This window comes from Uloborus diversus, chromosome 8 (genome assembly GCF_026930045.1).
Source record: "Uloborus diversus isolate 005 chromosome 8, Udiv.v.3.1, whole genome shotgun sequence".
Taxonomy (NCBI): domain Eukaryota; kingdom Metazoa; phylum Arthropoda; class Arachnida; order Araneae; family Uloboridae; genus Uloborus; species Uloborus diversus.
This window is the reverse complement of record NC_072738.1, coordinates 79,995,909-80,020,016: the sequence shown is the minus strand read 5'-3', so window position 1 is coordinate 80,020,016 and position 24,108 is coordinate 79,995,909. Positions and strand designations below refer to the sequence as shown.

General features: G+C 33.3%; 1 protein-coding gene across 1 annotated transcript in view; it reads left to right on the top strand.

Annotated features, from left to right (window-relative positions):
• Positions 1-3,846: 3,846 nt before the first annotated feature.
• The window catches only part of LOC129228444 (homeobox protein unc-4 homolog), a 93,566-nt gene continuing 73,304 nt past the window's right edge, over positions 3,847-24,108 (top strand). The window contains exon 1 of the mRNA XM_054863125.1: positions 3,847-4,084. Coding sequence (XP_054719100.1) covers positions 3,847-4,084 — 238 coding nt within the window. The remainder of the gene's footprint in view (positions 4,085-24,108) is intronic.

Below are 24,108 nucleotides of genomic sequence, written 5' to 3'. Positions count from 1 at the left end.
AGTACTTTTGCAGTTTGAGAATTTTCGATGATTTTTTCTATCTCTCAACAAACATATTAACTGCCAAATTTCTTTTAAAGTTTAACAATTGCCTTTGATTTTGATCGCGTTTTAATAGAATTGGCAAGTTTTTGCCAAAGGTGGAAAAAAACGGTCGAAACTCACATCGGAAAAATGCATTTTGGCCAATCTTTGCCTAAGTAATCTAAATCTTGCTTAAAAACTAAATGTGTTTTATGTGAGGATCAGATGTAGCTAGTTTAATATTCAGTACTTTTAACTCTAATCTAATTATGCTTTTTAATTTAAGTTTTAAAACAAAATATTCAACGCATCAATGAAACAGTAATTGAAATATTATTTTTTTGTGGAGAGTAAATAACTATAAAAAGTAACTCTCTCAGCAACTTTGGTTTAAACTATTAAACTATTAAAATTATTTCTTATCGCTAAGTTAGTTTTTAAATAAAAAGTATTATGAATTTGTCTATGCTTTCAGAATGATAGAAGTTTGAAAGAAAAACTATAATTAATATCTGTAATATAAATTTTTTTGAAAAAATAAACTTTATTAATGAAAATTACGCACAAAATGCTTTGTGAGTAATTTTCACAAAAATCTACTTGGAGAACACTATTTTTTTGTGTCATAGTGCATTGATGAAGCAAAGTTTGAGAAATTAAGGAACCCTCTAGAATATTTTTATGCACGTTATTAAACATTAATTGCTAATCTAGAATTATTAACAGCAATTGAATTTATTGCATGATTTGGAGGACAAAAAATCTTACCTTGAGAGGAACACCTCAGAGCAACAGTAGGATATCTTAGTGTTATTCCTAGGATTAGATGTCTTAATGTTGCTCTGAGGAGACGATGTGTATTTCAATAATTTTAAAAAATGAAATTAAATATCCACTAATATTTATAAAACTTTGAAAATCACAGTATCAGAAGATTTGTTATATCATATTACATGTCATACCCTATATTTTCATTGCCCATCCTGTATTTTTTTTTCTTTTTAATTGGAAATATACATGTGTTACGAACGTAACTTACTGCTTTTTGTTACGTCCGTAACAAAAAATGTTACGTCTGTAACATCATTTTTTTTAAAAACTAAAGAAATTTTAATGTTTTAAACTAAGGTAAATAATTACTCTGATGAATTGCTAAAAGGCAGAAAAGGATTTCTTTTAATTTTGATTTTTTAGGAAGTAACGACAACTTTTGCCAAATTTTTGTTACGGACGTAACATTGAACTTCATTTTTTAAAAATTTAAACTGCCTAATCTTATTTTAAAAAATGATAAAATAATTGCATGTTATTATAGTATTATGTTAATAGCTTAAGCTGTACTGCAATTAATTTTGTTTATTTTAATTTTGCTATTAGAAATAAGCGTTTGAAAATGGGGTGTTTTTTTCTGATTGTTTTGAAGACCCGACTACCATACTTCCAACTAGGAAAAAAATTTATTACTTAATTTTTATTAAAAAAGCAATGCTATATTCTGAAAATACACATTTCAAGCTCTACAATGATATATAATATAGCAAAATGACTGCAATATGAGATTTTGATCTACTGGTTTCACTTTTCATGGAATTGCCCATCTGTTACTTTTTTAACGGATCTTAAACGGATCTTTTCTATTCTAAAAATTCTTAAATATTTGAATAAAAGACTGTTAAATTCCGTTTAAATTACGTTTTACTCCCTATTTAAATTATAAGGTATCATTTCCGAGGCTAATTTGTTCCCCCGTCTCAAAAAGGAAGGTATAATAAGTTTTAAAAATGTGTATATGTGCGTCTATTTGTGGCATCGTAGCTCCTAAACAGATAAACCGATTTTGATAGTTCTTTTTTTCGTTCAAAAGCTGACTTGAAAGAAAGTATCCTTAGATTAGCCTCGTTTTTGTAGAACTTTAATTACTGGAGTCCGGAGTGCCGGAGATATTAATTAAAAGCCGGCTTAAAGTTTTTCACAATTATGGTAATAAAAACTTACCCGTACGTTAAAAATATTGGAGCTAATTGAAAGAACGAAGTTTTCTGCGTTTTATATTTATTTGGAACTTCCAAGTTATATATACAGTAGGAGCTATAATCTTGTTAAGTAAGTTCTAAATGCAATTCTGAGCCTTTATACGCATGATTGGTAGCGATTTCTTAGTCGGAAAACAAGACTTCATATGAGGTCGGTCCTCGGGGACATGTTTTTTTTTTTTTTTTTTTTTGAATTTAATATTGATTTTTGTTATGTATTTGGGGGGTTTGTGTTATTTTTCATTTTGGTTTTTCTCGGCAACCTTCAAAATAAGTGATATTAAATTCTCTATTAACTGATTGTAAAGGTGTTCCCGGCTCTGTTATTTCGTCGGTCCGGGTAAGTCTGTTGGAATGGGTCAGCGGAGCATTTATGCTGAAATAAAATGCGAAAAAAATATTTCTAGCATGTCCAGAAGCAGCTTTACACTCTTGCTCCTGTATCCGACATCTAACGAGCAAGCTAAAAATAATTTTTCACATTCTATCTAAGTATTAATGCAAAACTGACTCATTCCTTCCAACTCTCCCTCAATTTTAACGGAGATTTCGTTAAAGAGTAAATCATAGTCTTGATTATATTTTCACCGTAGATGACATTTTTTGAAGAAACAGTGCATTACCGTGACGGGATACCTTCCTTAGCAAATATTACACTTGGGTAGTTGATTTGGGGGGGGGGGGAATGAGGTCCGTATCCGTATCCGCGGATCTTGACATTAATGATCCGGATCCGGATCCGAGGATCTACTTTTTTAACGATCCGGCACATCACTAGTACTACAAACATGGTCAAAGCTAAACCAGAATTGCAACTAAGCCGCATTCGTGCAACTTGTAGCAATCCAGGAAACTTTTTGACAATGATATTTGATTTTTCCAGGAAGTGCATAAAAACATTAAAATCCCGAAACGTTACACGGAAATACTCAGTAACGTTTCGGAATTTTTTTTTACAGTGCTGGGAGCGATGGCCTGTTCTCAACTTAATATTTTTTATTTCTTCTTTAATTAAGTAGAAAGTTAGTTAATGGTAATTTTAATACTTAACAATAATGTGACTTCAAAATAGAAGATAAAGGGTTGATTTATATTGCATTTTTAATGTTTTACCTAATTTCAACAAAAAGGACTTTAAAGGACCCACTTTTACCCTAGTAAAATTAGTACCTATTATTTGTGTATTAAAGAAAAAATAAACAGGCTAAAACATTGGTGGAATGAATTCTATCTTTTTCATGAGATAAAAAAAATTGAGAATCCCCGTAACTCCGAGTTTGTGAAATTCAGGGTAGCATACACCGATGTATTACTGTATTCTACAATTTAAAAACTTTTATGCCGTTCTTTGCAGTAGTTATTCAATTTCTCCCCTTTAAAGGTGTTTTGGCAATAAAAGTATAGCTTTGAAAAAGTTCCGCTTCTAAGAAGATTTGGAAGTAAAACTTAATTGCGAAAAAAGAGAAAAAGTTGATACTGGACAAAATGAAATTCTTCAAGTACTTCCCAATAACATCTGCAGGAGAACATAAATCTTGATATGTATTCTTAATCACATGGCTAAAATCAACAAACAGTCTCAGAAAAACACGTGAATATTTCTCCATCAAAAAGAAGCTCAAGAGCGCTGTGCATTCCGCTTCGGATCGCCCAGCCCAAAGTAGGCGTGCCTCCCGTCCGATTGGCTCTGCCGCCACATAGGTGGGCGTATCCCTCGTCATGACGCTGTCGGCCGGCACCGATGGCCGCCATGTCAGATGAGCGACGTTGAGTCAATCGGGCAAGAGCCATGGAGTCCCGGCTCTACGCCCCGGGTCCCTTGCTGCCGATTGCGCCCTACAGCGTGCCCCTCGGGCCCCCTTACGCGCGGCTGCGCCCCGGAATGCCTCCTACCTACAGCATCGAGGGTATCCTCGGCGTCCAGCCGCCTTTCGTGGCCAGCGTTCCGGACAGCTATCGCGGCCCGCCGCAAAACAAGGTGGCACCGTCGACAGCGGTTTCGAAGCAGACAACTTCCATCAAAAAAGGTAAGATTGCTTGGTAATACAAATCAGTATAGGCCCAACCTAATGCCAATGGTGTTTCCATAGGGTTTACTCCATATACGCCGTATACTCTCCAACATTTTTTAGATTTATAGAGTTGTCTAAAAAATCAAGTCCCTCTAGCTTCAAAAATTTTCCTATTATGATATATTTTGTAAGTGAATGCATACACATATTGTGTGTAATGGATTACTGAGAATATACCCTCAGAAAAAACTATGCAAACATCACTGCCTACTGCCCGTGGGCCACATGCGGTCTACGAAGCTGATCCGTGTGGCCCGTTGTTTCATTAACTGTTACAAATCTAGTCATAATGTCACAAATTCGGAACCAAATGCTGAGAAAACAACTGGAAAAAAGCTACAATTAATAAATTAAGCATTGAGTAACGATAACAACAATATTCTTCGTTCGTAATTTCCTTTCCTTTTCCATCTTTATTAAGAAAATTTTAAACATTTTGAAATATAAAATTGTGTTTTGACCCGTGAGAATCATTTTATTATGTAGTGCTTTCCTCTGGTCCTAAAAAAAAGGTTGGGCAGCACTGGGATATACCAACCAGTTAAAGAACTGCTCGCAATTCCCCCCCCCCCCCCACCAAAAAAAAATATTTTCTCAGACGAATTGGCCGTAGTAATTATTTTACACATATTTCCAAACAGAAAACAACTAGAAAGTTTTTTTTTCCAGTGGTTAGACGTGTTCATACAGGGAATTGGAGGGTTTTCTTTTTTAATCTTCCCCCAAAAACTGATGTAGAACTAAAAGTTCTCCCAATTTTTTGAAAACAATTACTTAAGGTCAGCCAAAGGTGGTCATAGTTAAGGTTTGAAGATTTTTCCTATTTTTTTTGGTTAGGTATATTTTTCTGACTTTTTTACGTTGAATTTTGCATTTATCTCTCACACATTTCAAGAGCTATTTTTTTTTTACTTTGTAGTGGTGTTTCAAAAGTGGGCCATGTGTTCAAATCACTTGTAAAGCGTGAAAAAACATTTATTTTTTCTTAGCTTGATTTTGCTGTTGCATAGTTTACAGGATTTATTATTATTATTATTATTATTAGGATAGCCACCTTAGGAACATGCATATGTTCACCATTTCCACCACGTAAAATCTGTTAGATACATTAAAGTTAAAGTGAGCGTGGTTAAAGAGAAAAAAAAGTCTTTCAAAAAACGAATCTTAATTCAAAGTTCTATAAGAATTTAAAAACATGTAAGTTGAAATATATTTATGTATGGAAGTAAACTATTCCTCCTCAAAAGTGAAATCACTGCATGCATTGGCGACCGATCAAAGTCGACTTTTGTATGCAAAATGTTTTCAAATTCGGTCCTTTCAGCTACACTGTAAAAAAGATCCGAAACGTCCCAGGTTATTTCCATGAAACGTTTCGGGATTTCACGGATTTTCACTCATCTCTTGAGGAAATCAAGTATCTTTGTCAAAACGTTTCATGAATTACTACAAGTTGCATGAATTCGGATTTCTTATTGTTGTGAAAAATATTTTTAGCTATCAGTTTAAAGATTAACTAAGCATATGTATTAATTATTATCGGCTTCAGCTTGATTATGGCTCGTCCAGATTGACTAAGCTCCCAATGAGAGCGAATAAGTCTCTGGATTCCGTAGCTTCGCAAGAGTTGCAAGCGAGATGCTTGGTATTTACTTGCAATTCTGTCTCAGCATTTGCCATGGCTGCAATGATGCTTTTGCAACTTTCTTGGTAAATATGGAAGGTGCCTAGCATATTAGCTTGGTGCCTCCTATTAAACCAACCTCAGTTTTATCTGAAGGGAAAGATTCCAGGATAGTTTCAGGGGATTGCAAATTTAATTCGTTTTAGCCATGCAATCAACTCTAAATAACTCGAAGTCTTATTAACTCCAATATTCTTTTATCTCGAAGATCTCATTACGTACCAAACTCTTGAGAAGACTGGAAACTTCGCGTAACTCGAACAACCAAAACTCCAAGGTTTTAGCCTGAGAGTTGACAATTCGTTTTAAGCGTGTTCAAATTAACGAGGATCGACTGTATAGTTTCACACCGGTAGTTAAAATATATTTCACAACAATAAAAGACCTGCATTCATGGAACTTGAAGCAATTCAGGAAACATTTTCGATACTTGATTTTCAAAGAAAACTGGAGGAAACCCGTGAATTCAGTGACGTTTCGGAATCTTTTTACAGCAGCGGTTCCCAACCCGTGGGCCGCGAGCAGCGTGTTACTGGGCCGTGGGCCCTGTTCTAGAATCTGAACCGATATAAATATTTGGGGTTTTAAAATTTCTGTTTTTTGCAAGAATTCACTTTTTAGATGTACCATCACTCAAAAGCTCTCCTTGGCTCATAGCCAATAAGGAACTTTTAAGATTAAGATTTTTCATCTTTTTCAAGAACTTTCTCCCAAAATTGAAGATGAAATTTAATGAATCAAAAACTTCTTCAAAAAAAATTGCGAAAGAAGCTAGTTATAACTTTAAGCTTCAAGCCTTCAAGTTAAAAATGCTCATCATTTGTTGAATTGGTATGGCTATAACCAATGAACTGAGACACTTGAGGGACTTTTCGACAATCAACCTATTTTATGAGACTTTTCATTGCAGTTTTTTAATAAAATAATACAGGAATTAATTGAACGTCGCGAGTTATTTGAAACTAATAAAACAATCCAGTTTCAACACAGATATCAACTCCCTCGTAGACGAAAAACAGCGTCAAAAATCCCATTGAGCTTTAACTTTGATGACTTGTTTTTGAGTTTTCTTACAGCTACGCCAGCTAAGGGAATGAAATAAAGATGTTTTCTTTCTTAAAGATTGTTTTAAAAATGTTTCTTGTACAGTATATCTATATCGGTGGTGCAGCATGAGGGGAGAAGCATTGATCCTAATTTAATATATTTACACCTAAGCACAGTTAGGAGCAGATGCCCCCCCCCCCCAGACAGTAAATTTAGGCTGTGCAAGTAATAAATGGTAGTTAGTGGGCCTCAATGGTGGTTTTTACAAAACTGGTGGACCGCACAACTAAAAAGGTTGGGAATCACTGTCTTACAGGGTAGTTTAAATACCGAATTTGGTTTCTTCTTGGCCATTGGAACAGAAGCAGTGGCGGCGATTCGGGGGGGGGGGGGAACCCCCTCTTTTTATGGTCCATTTATATATTTTATTTTCCAATAGCAACCAAAACTAGAAATTATAAAAAAGCAGAAACTTCAAAATGTTCAGATCATAATTATTTGTTTTATTTTGTACACCTGTTTCTGAAGCATTATTTAGTATAGGCAGTAACTTTTAGTTTATGTATTCATTGTTTAGATATTAGTGAATCAATAGTTTTACTTAAAAACCAGCCATACTTGTTCAATGAAATTACCAAGTGTTTGTGACATCTCAAAATACTTTGGGATAAATAATGTAAGTCTAATACGTGATTCTTCGGGGAAAGATTATTGTGTACAAAATTCATCAAAATCTTAATAAAAACGTGAGTTAAGTTGCTAGGTTTATATTAATTACTACTCATCTGCTCTCAAAACTATATCCCTAGCAAAATTTTGTGCTTTTTTCTCTGTCTCTCTTTTTTTGTTCATTTTTCTTTGGCTGCCGCTAAAAATCCTATGACTTTTAGTTGTCATTTTTTGGTCCCCCCCCCCGCCTCCACTTTTCAGTCCCAATCGCCGCCTCTGTACAGAAAATACGTACATTGTACACATTTATAAAGGTACTGTAGTAGGGCTCTGAGATAAGTTGAACTTTCCTTGATAATGTTTACCTCTTTTTGGGGCGTTTAGTAAAAAGGGGGCGCGGATTTGGGCATAGGTGGATTGAGGCAGTGAATTCTGAGGGATGCAACATTACTTGGGTCTGAAAAGCATACCTCATTGCTTCGAAAATTTTTGAAAATTCACAAAAATGCTGATTTTCAGCCGATTCCAGGGCAGATTTTATATTGGAATGATTCGTAGGAACTTGAAACAGTTTACTTGTGTTTTGATAAAGTACATTATACAATAACCAAGTTTTTTGACTTTATTAGCCATAGTTGTTTCAAAGTAATAGCAATTGTAATTCAATCCCTATAAACACCTAATTACAAAGCACGCAATTGTTCTATAATCCAGCACTGAGTAATAAACAGTTTAAGAAATGTTCTTATTTGAAGAATGAAATTATTTATTATCTTTTTTTCAAAAGGAAAAAACGACTTATTCTCGATACGTATAGCACAATATGTCTCGTACTAGTTATGTGTGGAGACACACACGGTTCACAAAATAAAATGCACATTTTTATATTTCTAGGATTGTTTTTAAGTAAATGAACTTGTGTTGTAGCTGTGAAAAAAATATAAGATATTTTCCAAATAATAATTCCTGGTGAAATATATTTAATTCGTTCAAAAAAGAAAGAAAGAAAAACAACAAAAAATGTTGAGGGTGCGGCGCACTCCTTGGCTCACCTATAAATCCGCCTATGGAGCTGAGTTAGACTACTTTTTACAAAATAACTTAATATCGGAAGAAAAAAAAACAAGTCAGCACTAATTACCCTTCCCTATTATCTCAAAAAGAGGAAAACTTTAAGAAGGTGGTATCAGAATCGCCCTGTGATTATTTTTTCCATGCTTGTTTACAACTCGAGGTTCGTACAACAATGAAAACCAACCATAGTATTTTTTTTTTTTTTTTTTGAAAAGGAATAGGTTGTTCGTTGCACTGTGTGATTTTTCCTTCACAAAAGAGAGAATTTTATGTATTGAGCAATAATATTTGGCAACTAAAATGTCAGAGAACTCTTTTTTGTAAGCATAATCAAGAAAATGAAAGAGTATTTTCAACTGAAAGTCGAGAAATCCATTCAAAAGTTTCTACTGATTGCTTTTCCAATGAAATATCATATTTTCATCATCATTTTTTTCTAATATTTATTTCATAATTTATAGACCGCGTGTAGGGATGTCGGGTTTGAATCCCGGTTAAGGTATGGATATTATTGATCGGTATAGCAACTCCTTCGAATCACTCACACTTCCTTCCTCATTAGCTATCGATGTCCCTCCTACCCTTAAAATTCCGTATACACTGTAAAAACGAATCAGAAACGTTCCTGAAAAAGAATGGGCCCAGTTTCTGCAAGCAACACATCTTGCAAAACACAGGAACGTTTTCAGCTAGAACTCAGTAACATTCCAGAAATTATCCTTGAATATTTCTAAATAACACAGAAATCTCTCCGGTTAAAGTCAGTCATGTTTCTGGAACCTTCAGAAAAAAACTTCAGTAGGTTTTAAAAAGTAACTTTGCGCCTTCCTGATTTACCAGAAAAGCTCCAAAAGTATTATTGTAACCATGGCCAAAGCTGAGACAGAATTGTTACTAAATATCTCACTTGCCTGCAACTCTTGCAAAGCTACGGAATCCAGAGATTTATTCGATCTCATTAGGAGCTTAGTCAATCTGGATGAGTCGTAATCAAGTTAAAGCCAAAACATTCAATAAACAAGTAAAAACTTTGTAAACAACTTGGTAAAAAAGCTTTAAACTGGTAGTTAAAAATATGTTTCACAGCAATGTGTATAGTAATTCAGGAAACTTTTTGACGAAAATACTTAATTTTCTCAGGAAATTGGTGAAAACCTGTGAAATCCTTTACCGCGCTTCATGGAAATAACCAGGGATGTTTCGGAATTTTTTTACAGTGTAGCAATGAACTCTTTCAAACACCTACTTCATGAAATAATTAAAAAATAATAGTTAAAAAAAAAGAACTTGAAAATTGAAATAGTAGAACAGATCTCCCCCCCCCCTTCCCCTCTCCCTCCACGGCTTAAAAAGATTATCTTTATACAATGTCTAAATAATACCAAGTAGAAAACTTGTTTTGATTGCCAACTTATTTCCACTGAGTAATTATTTTAATGATCACTTTTAGCTCATCTTTGTCCTGCGCTATTAACTGATCATTAATTCTCATTAAATGCCTATGGAAAGGAGAGAAGAAAAAATTGTGTTGTGAGAAAGATTCTTGAAAACAACAGACTACTTTGGAGGCTGATAAATTAAAGGAAAATTAGCCATCTTTCAATTACTGCGATTTCTGTCTCCCTAATCGTGATAATAGGTTACTAATGAAGATTAGATACAATTAACGCTATCGTCATAAAATATAGCTAGCTGATCGAACAATTACAGTTACGAGTAGCAGAGAATGTTGCTAAGCCCATTATTTTGAGGGAAATTGCGGGAAAAAATTGCTTGAAATAAATACTGCTTAAAGACTTTGTTCAATCAGATATAGTATAAGATTTTGGTAATATATTTTTTTAATCTTCGGTAAGTTTATTGCCTACGTTACAGCAATATCTAAAGTCAATTTTAAACTATATCAAACTTTCAACGGGTACCATGCAGTGATGCAGAACTTATATTTTTCTCATCAAAATGCGAGAGTGGAAGAATTTTTTTAAAAAAAATTGAACTGCTGATGTCATCGTGCTTTGTTCTTGTTTCGATATGGCGGGAAGAGGAAGATCCTCCAGAAAAAAAATTAATTCCCACTATTTCTTTCTTTCTAAAGGCTGCGTTTAGGGTAATTAGACTTTTGTAGATCTAGTGCTATCCTCCGATCCTAAACAATATTAATTGCTTAAAATTACTAGGCATTTACTTTACTTCTTATTGATGGTTTTTGTCCCAACAGTATCGTTGTAGACAGGTTTTACTGTATAAAGGAAACGATATTGAAATAAAATATAGTGTCAAATAATGAATAAATTTAGTTAAATTTGGTATTATTTCTCTCGCCGTGGGATAATTTTAGCTTACGCATTTTGAAATAACTTTTTGTGTTACTGTTACATGATTCGAAAAGATTTCAAAAATGTCCATTTTAGGAAGAATTCGTTGTAGGGGAATGTGGGGTAAAGTGAAATAGCGGGACAAAGTGAAATAGTGAAATATTTGCTCTGCTTTTTGCGCTACCCATCTGGTAATATTTTAACTGTGTAGTAGCACATTTTGTCTATTTCAGTCAGAAAAAAAAATACCGACGAAGATTAAAGCCTAATGGTAATACAGGCAATTTTCCAAAATTGATACTTTTATTGTGATTTTGTTGTAAGTCAAAAATTATTTTGGAATAATAAAAGGATCTTGTTATTAACATTTTAAATACTAATTGAGATCTTCTAATATTTGTTGTAAGCTTACATGAACTTTAAATATTTTGCACACTTAGTCAAGTATTTGCGGGGCAAAGAGAATGGGGCAAAATAAAAGAGCTTGTTTCGGTTATTCAGTCAATCATTTATTAAATCAATTACTTATTCATTTATTAATGTATTCATTTACATTCCTTCATTTAGGTAATTCACTTATTTACTTATTAATTCACTTATTTTCTTATTCATTCCCTTTTTTATTCACTCAGTTATTTTTCTTCATTTGTTAATTAATTTACTTAATTATTCCTTTATTGTTTTATAATACTTCCATTTTAACAGTCAACGTTTTATTTACTATTCAATTGATCAAAAATATTTTTTATACTCGAAAAGAACATTTTTTATAAGAAAAATATTTTATTTTTCACTTTGCCCCATCAAAACAAATAGTGAAACGTTCCACCTTTTTTTGAAGGTGCAAATTTAGTGCCAACAATAAAAAATAATGCTTCAATGCAAGTTGTATTAAAAAATGCAATGTTCTTTCTTTATGTACTGTGTACTGTAATTTTCAAAACAAATTTTCAATTTATTCACTTTGAAAAAACTGTCATCTTATTTATTTCACTTTGCCCCACATTTTTCTCAACGGCACTCCACGTTGAAGAAAAGTACCAGAACTACGTACCGACAAACATGGCAGTTTCAAGGGGAGGAGGGGTGGAGCAATCGCCCTGGGTGCCACGAGGGCCACGCCTGGGGGCCTCAAGGCGCCCCTCATTTCGTGTATCATAGATGCACAGTCATAGACACACAAAATGGAATCATTGCAGGGATTCTATTTAGGGCAATAATGAGCGCCTTGCGGCGCCCCTCATTTCGTTTATCATAGATGCACAGTGATTACCACACAAGACTGAGAATCATTGCAATGATTCTGTATTTTTTCCTAGTACACGAAATTATTTCCCTCTCTCAGTCTCCAAAACATCAGTTTTTTTTTTTTTTTTTTTTTTTTTGTAGCATTGAAGCAGATACAATTTCTGATAATAGTATAACTGTTTAAAATCAAACAAAAGGCACTTCTCCTTTGTCTAGTTCCCACCAAATTTCTTGAAATTCTGCCCCAGCGTGCAACCAGTTTTAGGGGGAAGCACATTAAAAAAACAAGAACAGTTTTTTTTTAAATCTAATAAGAAAGAGAGGGAGGGCGGTCAAAATTTTGAAACTTTCAGTTTTAAAAATGCAATTTTAGACTTTCTTTGCAGAAATTTAATACCAAAATAAAGAGATTTTTTCCCACTTCTGGTAGAATGTGTTTGGAACTTCCATGTTTCATAGAATTCGAATTATAACGTTCTTTTAAAGCAGATTTTAATAACGGTCAAGCCTTTATTCACGCGATTGATACTAACCGAATTCATTGTTGGCCGACAAGGAAGCAACAATTTAAGATTCTTATCTGTTGCCAGTTTCTATTTAATAGCAAACAAAATACTTGACATTGATTTTTAATAATATGAGGCTTTTAAAAGGATTTTCAATTTTCCTTCTTGATTCTACAGTTGCGACTTAGTCGGGGGTTTTTAAAATTTTTAGTTTTATCGTTGTTTGTACACTACATAAATGAGTTCCTCAGATTAAAAGCAGCTAGGGTACAAAATTTCATTGAAATCCGGCGAGTAGAACAAAATATATTAGCCAAATGCAATTCAGGGACCGCCATCGCATGTAAGATGGTACTTTCGAGGTTTAAGTTCACCAGTCAATGCAATCGAGTTCATTGAATTCCAATTGGTTTTTTCAGAGGAAATAACTGAAGTTTATCAGTATAATACAATAACTTTCAGCAATTGATTGACAATTTTCGGGCTTTGTTAAAGATATCTATTTTTACCCAATTTGAGAAAACATTATACAATCAACTCTCGATAGCTCGAAGTCCCAAGTAACCGGCTAAAATCTGCGCGTAATCAGAAGTTCGAGTTATCGGAAGTTCCCCTTCCAGCCTTCTCAAGAACCATTTTTATTTTTAGAAATAGTGCATAATGGTAGATTTTATAGTTTGTATGAAATTAATTATTTTCATAAAAATATCTTTACAGAGAACAAATTTTATTAAGATATTTGGAAAAGGGTAGTAATTTTCGACAGTTTACATTTTTAAAAACCGCATCTAAATAAGTCACTATAAGTTTGAAAACACAATTCAATTTATCCATGTTTCCAGAATTTTCCGAGTACTTCAGTAAAATATTTGCAAAATCTGATACTTGTTGATTAGTTGGAGGTGGTAAAGGTTCTTTGCTGTACAATCAGACTTTTCACGAACTGCTTACACAATCGTTTCATCGTAGAACAAATATTCACTTGTAGTACCAGCTTCCTCAATGTTTAGAATCATATTTCATTTTAGCCCAGTCCACATGAACTAAAATTTAAAAATGATCCTATTCGTCGGTCACTTCAGACATCATTGATGTTTTTTAAACCCCACCTCATAAAGCAGTTTTTAACTACCATACGAGTACATGTGATACAGTACTCGTATACAATGAGACTTCACATTGCATACAATGTGAAGTCTCATTGTAAGCGAGTACCATGCCATGTGAAGTCCTTATAAATTAGTATTTCTTTTATGACCTATACGCAGCCAATATAATGCCAATAAGTAGCATTTAATACTTGTGCTACTTATTGATTACTCATAAACGATACTGATATAAAAAAATAATGCAAATTCTATCACTAAAAAAATTAATAAAGATAAAAAAAACTAATTCAAATATAACTTGATAACAACATAAACACTAATATTCTAAACTAAACTAATACTCTAAATTTAATTATAAAGAAGTAATTTCAAAGTAATTGTAAAAAAATGTGTCTCAATTAATCATTTGGAGACATGCAAAACATGTCTTTCGTTTCATTTAGTTGAAAAATTTTGTATTGATTTTTACATTTCTTGTATAGCAATAATCTCTCTTTTTTTTTCTTTTGGAAACTACTAAGTCTGTTACTGAAAGTGACTAAAACGTTGAAATCACTGTTATTTATTAAACCCCATAAAAAACCATCACAATAATTTAAATTCTGTTTGCTACAATTTCCAATTCATTGAATGCAAAAAATTTTTGTAGTATTTTTAATCTTAGTTATTATAGCTTGAAATTGACGATTGCTTTTTTTTTTCTCAAAGACATATACAACATTTTATATAAAATGCTTGATGGGTCACAACTACTCATTCTCATTCATGAAACTAATTTTGTTTACGAGCAGTAAAACCGTTCGTTTGTGACAATATACGATAGAGGGAATGATAAAGCTTAGACAACAGCAAAGTACAAAACAAATTTCATAAGTATAGCGAAATACGGCATCACACCTTTCACCGTGTGCTGATTCTAAATTTTCAGTGTTTGAAATAACTATATTACATCTTCTAATTAAGTAAAATTAAGAAATCATAGTTTAATGACATTTTAATTAAATCTTCATACTTTACAAAATTCTTTAAAAAATCATTTCCGTCGAGTTCTCCTTGAAGTAGTAAGAATTTTTTTTTTTTTTTTTTTATTAAATAGAGTATAAGTTGTGAGTATTCTGCCGTGTGCAGGCAGGGCCCAATTTCCCAATAGGCAAAGTAGGCAGCTGCCTACAGCGGCAACATTTTCAGGGGCGAAAAGTTTTGATTTAACTACACATTTTTCAAATTAATTTTTATTCTTGAAAGTAAAATATTAGCATTCTTTCATTTTTCACGGATATAATTTTTTCTTGTCATTTAATAATGATTACTTTCACACATCTAATGAAAATCAAATGTTTTTCAATCATGGTAATTGATCAGCGTAAAATAGTAAGTGAAGACGAAAAGAGGGTGTCAATTTCAGAAAGTGTCGTTGCATTTATTCAGAAGTCGCTATACAAAATTGGAGTTTGACTAAGATTTTAATGTATACTTAAGTTTATTCAGTACCGGTTTCTTGAGAGATTAACGTTTATTTTATTTTTTACAATATTAATGTTTCAAAATTGTTTTCTGTTAATATTAAGTCTCGTAGGCAAATAAAAATGAGAGACGAGCGAAAAAGGCTGGATGGTTTTAAATAAAGGAAACATGCTAAATTAAAAACCGAAGAACAAAAAAGAGTCATCAAAAATTTTTTAAACACACATGATATTTTTTTTTTTTTTCAAATGTACAGTTTTCAAAAGCGGAATCCTTAGACTATTTGCAAAGTAATCGAGTTATAATTTACTAATGAAAATACCATTGGACAGTGAGGAGTGCTAAGAACACAAGTGAGTGAACGTAATAATAGAGGAAATTATTCAAATCGTTGATTCGTAGATGGGGGGGGGGAGAAAAGAAAAGAAAAAGAACCAGGATAAAGATGCTGCTATAAATAAAGATGACAACCGATAAAATGGTTAACGCACAAGACACTAAGGCTCAGTGCTCATCAAAGATTCAGCGATATAGAACATTAAATAATTAAGCTAGGTTTAATTTTAAAACAGGTTTGATCAAAAGAGCATTAATACGTAACTCTAAAAAAAAGTAACAGAATTTATTCGGAATGTAATCGTGTTTTTTTTTTCCAGAAAAAAAAAAATATGCTCTATTAATTGATAATTGCAAATAAATATTCATATTGTAAATATTATTTATATTGATCTTATGTGAATCGCTTGATAACCTGCTCAAAAGCATTACTTGAGCCATGAACGATGTAAAAAATTAAATAATATAAACAGAGGAGCATCGAACTAAAATTTGGGTGGGAGGGGGGAGGAGGAAAATTCTAATTTCTCCGAATGAAAAAAACACGAGCTTACACGCATATCACACATACGTACATAACATCTATCGAGAAGCAAAGTTAGGTATCATTAAAAAAAAATAATTTAGAATTAGAAAAAAAGAAAAATAATATGTCGCTATGTAATCTCTAAATCTTCTGAATCGTCAGCAAACTTTGCCGAATAAAGAGTTTTTTAGGAGATTGCTGTGACCTCCCATCGGGACGCCCCTGAATGTGAAACGTCATCATTTCTTCATAAGCTTGACAGTGTAAATTTCGGGAACACTTTTTTGCGTGTTTTTGAGTTTTTGCTTTTTTTAGGGGGAGGGGGGGGGGCGGCAGATTTCAAATCTGCCTGGGGGTGGCATGGAGCTAAATACGACCCTGTGTGCAGGTCAGTAACTAAATTTTTCATTTTTTTGCATTTTTGTCATCTATTGTACGTTATCTTTATTGTACAAGCTCGCTTATTTGGTTTCCGCTGAAAAAAAGGCGCGAAAAAAAAAATTTAATTCCAACATTATACTATTGTTAGCATTGAATCCACCGCACATTTCTTCAAATATCTCGAAAACTCATTTCTACAGATCCTGCTGTTTATCTGCACACGGTAGTATTTAGCCCCGCCATATAGTTATGACCTAATTTTTTTTTTTTTTTTAAATATAAATGTCCATCTTGTAGGCAGGATTCAGAATGAAAGAGAGTTTACTCTGTCTGTTTTGGGGAGAAATTATGATTTGAAAATAGGAAAAAAAAGTGTTAAATGAAATATCATGCCGGAATAGAGTTCCGTCTTGCAAACGCCGTTCCGACCACACTACAGCCGTCTCCAACACAAATCTGTAATTCGAAAGAAAATAATTACCGGTTTTCTGCACTTTTTCAGAGTTCGCCTTTGGTACCCGTGTTTATTTTTTAAAAAAAAGACCAAATTGCCTTTCTTTGTTAAAAATGCCGAAAAACATAATTGAAACTTAAATTTTCACACGGAATTATTATTTTCTTATTTTTTATGAGTCATTTTATTAGGGGCGTCCCGATGGAAGGTCTCTATGACCTTCCAACATTTTCCCTTATTCAACAAATCTTCTCTGACGATTCGGAAAATTTGGGGACATAATTGTAATATTTAAACACGTAACTTTTTTCATTAGATAAACTTTTGTGTGTGCTTACCCGTATTTTATCATTCGGCAAAACTGGAACTTCTATTCAGCAAATTGAGAATTTCCGCCCTCCTAAATTTTTTGATTTAGGCGCCCCTGCATGTTATGAATTATTTTGGAGCCAATTGAGTAATAGATCAGCGAGATACTGGTCCATCAATCTTAGGGTATACTTATTTGGCGCACTTACCTTTTTTAAATTATTGTTCATACAGACGTAAATAGTTCGTTGATATCATTGATGATTTATTTATTTAATATGCAAATCTACGCATACATGACGCTGTTAACTCCATTAACCACCATTACTGTTCAATATCAATCTGCCAAGTCACCTTGCCTCTCCTACAATTTGGAAATTTGGTGTCTGATAAAAGAGTATCGACTCAAAACATTACAGCACCAATACAGTATAACTCAGTTATGGCCCATCCTACCCAAGTTCAATGGCGAAAATTCCCACCGAATTTTTTTTTCTTAACCTTTTTTTATTTTTAATTTTAAGATAACTTTTTTTAAAGTTATTAATTTCTTTAAAATATTTTTTATTTATTTATTGATTTTTAATTATTGTTACTATTATTATATTAGAAAAGTAATGTGCTACGCCGATGACATACACACACACTAAATAAATAAATGAAATAAAATTTAAGAACAAAATAAAATAAAAAAAAATTAATTAAAAATAAATCAATAAGTAATGTTGATAGCGCATCTTGTGCCATAATCCCACCGCCCTTCTGTGGAGGATCCCCTGGTATACCTTTTATCAAACTGATGTCTCCTGTGGTAACTGTCTTGTTTTCAGTACAGTTTGTCTTTTGAGCAAATTATCCACCATTAAAATAAACTTCATGATATCTCCATCTTTCAGATAAAGCAATAACACGCGAATATGTACGCACCGCCATGGAAACGCAAAACTACAAAAGAAGAGGAAAAGCTGACGCGTATAATGAGGGGAATTATCTTCGTCTATAACATTTGACAAGTTGCCTGGACACAAAGCGACAAGTTGATGACAAACTTTTCCAGTCGGGGTGCCGACATTAACATCTCTATTCATTTCAAATGTCATGTCGAAGTGGTTGCGCAGTCATCACGTCTGTTTTATTTGACACAATACAGGAGCGGCACATGATGTAGCTCTTAATTACAGAATGACTGACATGGAGAGAGAGGTTCTCACATATAAAAAAAGAAAGATTTGCATTGTGTTGAATATGAACAATGTTTCTTTTCTGTAATCCGTTGATTGGGGAGTTCAAAAACCACTGGATGAAAACTTAGGCCTCATACACACGAGGCGGTTAGTTGAATCAACTTTTCGAAAAAGTCGCCTATCAACAGCTGTAGTTGACTGGTGTTTTTCTTTGTGTTAACGTAAGGCAACTTGGTTGAATCAAGTTTCTTCTCGAAAGAAAAGGGTACATAAAAAAAAATAATTTCATGTCTCACACCAGTGGCCTAAGCCGAATTTATTCGAGTAACTGCTCCAGGACGCTGTTAAACGAATGCTTGTTAAAATCCTTTTGGTAGATTCAACTGAAAGAGATGGGAATGGTAGCGGCACATGTACCTGGCATGTCTGAAGAGTTGCCTTTTATGTGAAGGATGCCAGAGTGTGTGTGTGTGGGGGGGGGGGGGGATGTTGAGTTTTGATGAGTTTTGTTTCGGTTGCTTGGCTGATCACGGTCTTTTTGTTTGAAGTACAAAAATCTGCTTATGCATCGTCGATATTCAATTACCCTTTGAAATTAATTTCAAAACACTTGCGTACAACGACATGCTTTCCAAGGAAGTCTTTATTTAAATATCAAGTTTACGGTACGAAATTCTTGCGGAAAACATTTAATGAATTGCCTATTCAATGAATGTCCGTTACAGCGAACTTCAAGAATTGACGAATTTGTTCGTAGTAACGGGAATTTCGTTGTAATAGAATTCAAACAAGGCAATGGAAGTTAAATCGGGACTGAAAATGTGTTTCATTGAAACAGATATTTCGTTGCTTTGGTACTCGTTGTAACGGGATATCACTGTATTTTGCTTCTTTTTCAAAGCAAGCTAGTTGCTCAGGGGGGGGGGGGGGACCCCATGACTCACCCTTTGGATCCACGTCTGCTTCTTATACTCGTACTGTGACCTTCTGGGCAAAGTTAGAACATCAAATAAACGATTAAAAAAAAAAGCGTTAATCATTGAAATTGTTTCTCGAAAACATCAATAGATTGTTTCCCCCCCCCCCCCCTCCATCAAAGATAGAATTACACACAATCAAAGTTACCAGGATTTTAACCTTCCTAGCACTGAGAAGGCAACCTACGTTACAATAATTGTCCTACTATATCTAAAAATAAAAGGACGAACTTATGTGCATGAAAGTTATGATCCAGCATTGCAAGATACACGATCAAGATTAATCGATAAGGCTGACTGTATCGTTATCGATTAGATCTTGAATGAGGGAAGTGTATGCTGGTGGGGATAAAACGAAAAGGTGTCTCTTCTGTATCAGATCTTTCTTCGCTTTGTGCTCTTCAAAGGAAATTACAGGCGATAAGAGATTTTGATTTCTTCTTCCTTCATGCACCGTTAGATGGATAAAATACATAATACATATCAACAGCATTTTCGCTTTGCGCTTTCGTATCAATAGTATCTTGATATCGTAGTTTATGATTGACGTTTTCTTAATTGTTATTTTTATTCAGTTATTACGTGCGGTGTGTAACGACGAAGTTGTGAAATAAGTGCTAGAATAAGCTTTCAGAATTCATTTTATCATAAATAAATAACATCAAAAGCTTGTGTTGCTAAAAAGTTGGAATGTATTTTCTCCGTTTAAATCGCTATTATCATATAGCTACAGTAAACTCTTGATTATCCGCGGAATAGGGTGGCACGGTAGCGGGTAAGCGAAAACCGCGGATAATCCAAATAATGGGTAAAAAACAATACTATAGTACTGTATGCAATAGCTAAAAAATATGAATAAAACTCAGACATACATTTAAGTTATAGCTAAAAACATTGCTACATTGCATCTACTAACATTGAATGTAAAAAAATATACACATTTAAAGCTATACTATAATTTATTCCTTAAAATCTTAGTTTAACAAGAAGTTCCGTCTGGAATTAAACGAGCCTACTTTCCCGTATACCCATACTACTTTCTACTACCTGATCAATCTTCTCAAAAATAGCAAAAATCGCAAATTGTTTCAAACAAATATTTTTAATATTTTAAGCTGATTTCTGGAAATAAAATATTCCTCACCCATCTAAAAAATTAGATGCGTAAAATAAATAAATAAATAAACGAACAAATAAAATAGCAGCACCTTTTAAACAAAGCAGCTAATACACTTTTTTTCATTAAAAAAATTCTTTAACAGCTTTCAAAACGAAAAAATAATAATTAAAATTAATAAGCTCATTAAAATAAATACACCATATCAAAAAAAAAAATATCGTTTCTTTTCCCCCTGTTGCGAAAAATAATTTTTAAAATGAATTAATGCATTTACCAAAATAAAAAAAACAATAAAATGTCAACTTAAAGAAATAATTTTCATTGTCCAAAAAAAAAAAAAAAAAAATCGTCTCCGCATATCTTTATGTACACTGTTAAAAAAAATTTCCTGAAAATAACGGATAAAGTACCGGCAGCAAAGTTGCCGTAAATATTACGTTTACGTTCAATGACTTTCTGTGATTTAACCAGGGGATTTAACAGAAGTTCCATTTCTTATTTCTCCGTAGTTGTAGTTTTCCGTTTATAAATTTCCCGTGACTGAACGAAAATTCCATTTCTTATTTTTCCGTTCATTTACGATCTTTCTGTGTTTTAACAGAATTAACGTTCCTTATTTTTTCATTGTGATATTTTTTCCATTTCTCACTTTCCTGTATTTAAGTAAAAAGATTTTATTTTCAAAAAAATATTTAAAAAGTTATGTCAAGTATTGACTTTTCATTTCATCAAAAATTTAGTTCTTTAAAATGATATATAATACAGATATAGTTAACTGTCTAAAAATTATTACTTTTTTTTTTATTTGCATTTTTTACTCAAAGATTTTTTAAATTAACAACTGAACAGAGAACTTACCTAACATAATTTCTACTCCGAGCATCCGTGACCAAAACTTTTTATATCAACTTCAGATGAATCAAATTAATCATATAGTACTAGCAGAAAAATTGATGGATTTGAATATGACACCAATTATCCCTGCTGATACTGTTCGATATTCCCTTCCTCGTACAGTGGTCTGGGGTGGCATGGAAAAACATACATGAAAAATATATTTTTATTTGCAGAATATGTCAAATAAAATACTATTAAAAACAGGTTGACGTTATCATTTAATAATATACCTGATAGAGAGTACCGCATATCTATTGTATTTAAAAAGAGAATCATTGACATGCACGTGAAGAATTTTTTAATTCAATGCTGCATGCCTCCCCCCCCCCCCCCCAACGATATCCCAATTTTTCACTCATTGGAATCGCAACATAGATTTTTAGTACATAATCATCATACTTAAGCATATCAATATCAATCAGTTCATTTTACCTGAACTGTTTTTCCAAGAAACTTGCAATAATCTCAAATAAGTTGTTGGATAAGAGCCTAACAAATTGAATTAAGTACTTATTGTTGCCAAAACTTTCATTGTATTTTCAAAGATCATTAATACACCTTTATTTAGAGATTTAAAATAGTGACTTTCAGTATTCCAAACTGTGAAGCGAACCCCCCCCCCCCCCCAAAAAAAAAAAAAAAAAAAAAAAAAAAAAACTAAGTGATTTTTCCTATCTTGCTCGCAAACCTCTCCGGTAGATACGGCATTTAGCGTTAATGACTTTCAAGAATGCAATGCGTTAGAGCAATAAAAAAATAACTTTATAATAGTTCTATAAATTCTAAATAAGTTAACATCGGAATTCTATCAAATGCATATTAACAAGAAAAATACATTTGTATATTAACATGTACAAAGATATTCAACAATACTTACATGTGACCAGCGGTGCTAAATTTAAGTATCTCCATTGCATCTGGATACAAGTAATCCAATAAATAGCCTTTATTTGAAATGGATAACACGAGATCCTAAAACTATTCTCACCGCTCTAGAACACACAATATGACTAACGAATGGAATTGTTCAAAGCAGTGAGCAAAATTTTAAAACCACAAGGATATTCTAATACTGACTCAGTAAAACCCACATCAAATCACCAAGACGATCAAAACACATCTGCCAGTCTTAAAATAGCGCAGTTAAAACCATAGCTGCGGAATCGGAGTCAATCTCATTTTGAGATAAAGGAGTCGGAGTCGAATATCCAAGTCAGTCATTTGTCCTCCATGTATAAATTTTTATCGGAACTATACGAAGTCAGAGTCGAAGTCAGGGAGTCGGAGTCCGACTAATTGTCGGGTATAGGAGTCGGAGTCGGTGTCAGGTGCCCCTAAATTCTCGGAGTCTTGAGTTTTTCGTCAAGAGCTATTTCCAACAAAATTTGTTTGAAGTAAATCCGCCTTCAAGTACGGAATCTGCATTGACTTTCAGTTTCCCCGTAGGCGCTAATGTTAAGGGATTTGAACTCTTCAAAATTGAACGGAAAATTGTTCAAATCAAAAAGATATTATATATACAAGTTTTTCATCAAAAGCTTCTTCCTACAAAATTTGTTTGAAGCAAATTCGCCTCACAGTTCGGAATTGCCCACACAGCTTTGCCCGTAGTAGAAAATTAAAAGGTCAATTGGTTCGCCTGTATATTTACAAATAATGGATAATGAATTTCTCACCAATTTGCTATGTTAATTTGCTCGCCCATATTCTGGTAATTTGCTCGTCCACGTTATGGTAATTTGCTCGTTCACGTTATGGTAATTTGCTCGTCCACGTTATGGTAATTTGCTCGTCCACGTTATAAAAATTTGCTCGGTAAAATGTTCTTAAAATTGGAATAGAAAAAAAAAATTGAATTTTCGAAAAATCGCTTCGAGGTGCTCACTCCTATGCTACGAACTAATTCTGTGCCAAATTTCATGAAAATCGGTCGAACGGTCTTAGGCGCTATGCGTGTAACAGACATCCAGAGATGTACAGACATCCAGAGACACAGACTTTCAGCTTTGTTATTAGTAAATATTATCTTCTTTTTTGACTTAATAATGCAAATTCCTCTGGTACACCGCGAGCATGTCCCTTCTCCTGGGCGGTGGCATCCATGTCCTCCGGAATCAACCTCGACTTTACACAATCCTTTCTAAACATCCAGCGCGTACCCTCTGGCAATCATTGGCATTTTGACGTCTTGAATTCAAATCATGTTTTTAGACTTTATGATTGCGATAGAAGCCGTTTGTTTTAGCAAGAAACCCCAGAAGTAGGGTCCTATAGCAATTCGTGATTGCAAAAAACCTAATTTAAATCAAAGACGCGAAAATTCAAAAAAAAAAAAAAAAAAAAAAACACTGGATGCTAGATATTGTGGATTTTTTTAAGGTCAAATATAATTAAAAAAATTTAAATGACGCTAAGTTACATTAACTAAAAATAAAAATAGTATACGCTGTATTGTTGCAAACACGAATTAATATTCTTGACTGAATATGGCAAAGAAAATGAAAATAGTACATTTATAAACAAACAACGAAAATTCTGTTTTCATTTTGGGGGTGAAGGGGAACGAAATTTCTCTCCTCCGTTCTATCTCTAGTACGATCGAATGTCTCCACACTATTTCGACATCTGCTAAACCGATTCATTCCTGACAACACGAAGGAAGCAACCGACCAATAAAAG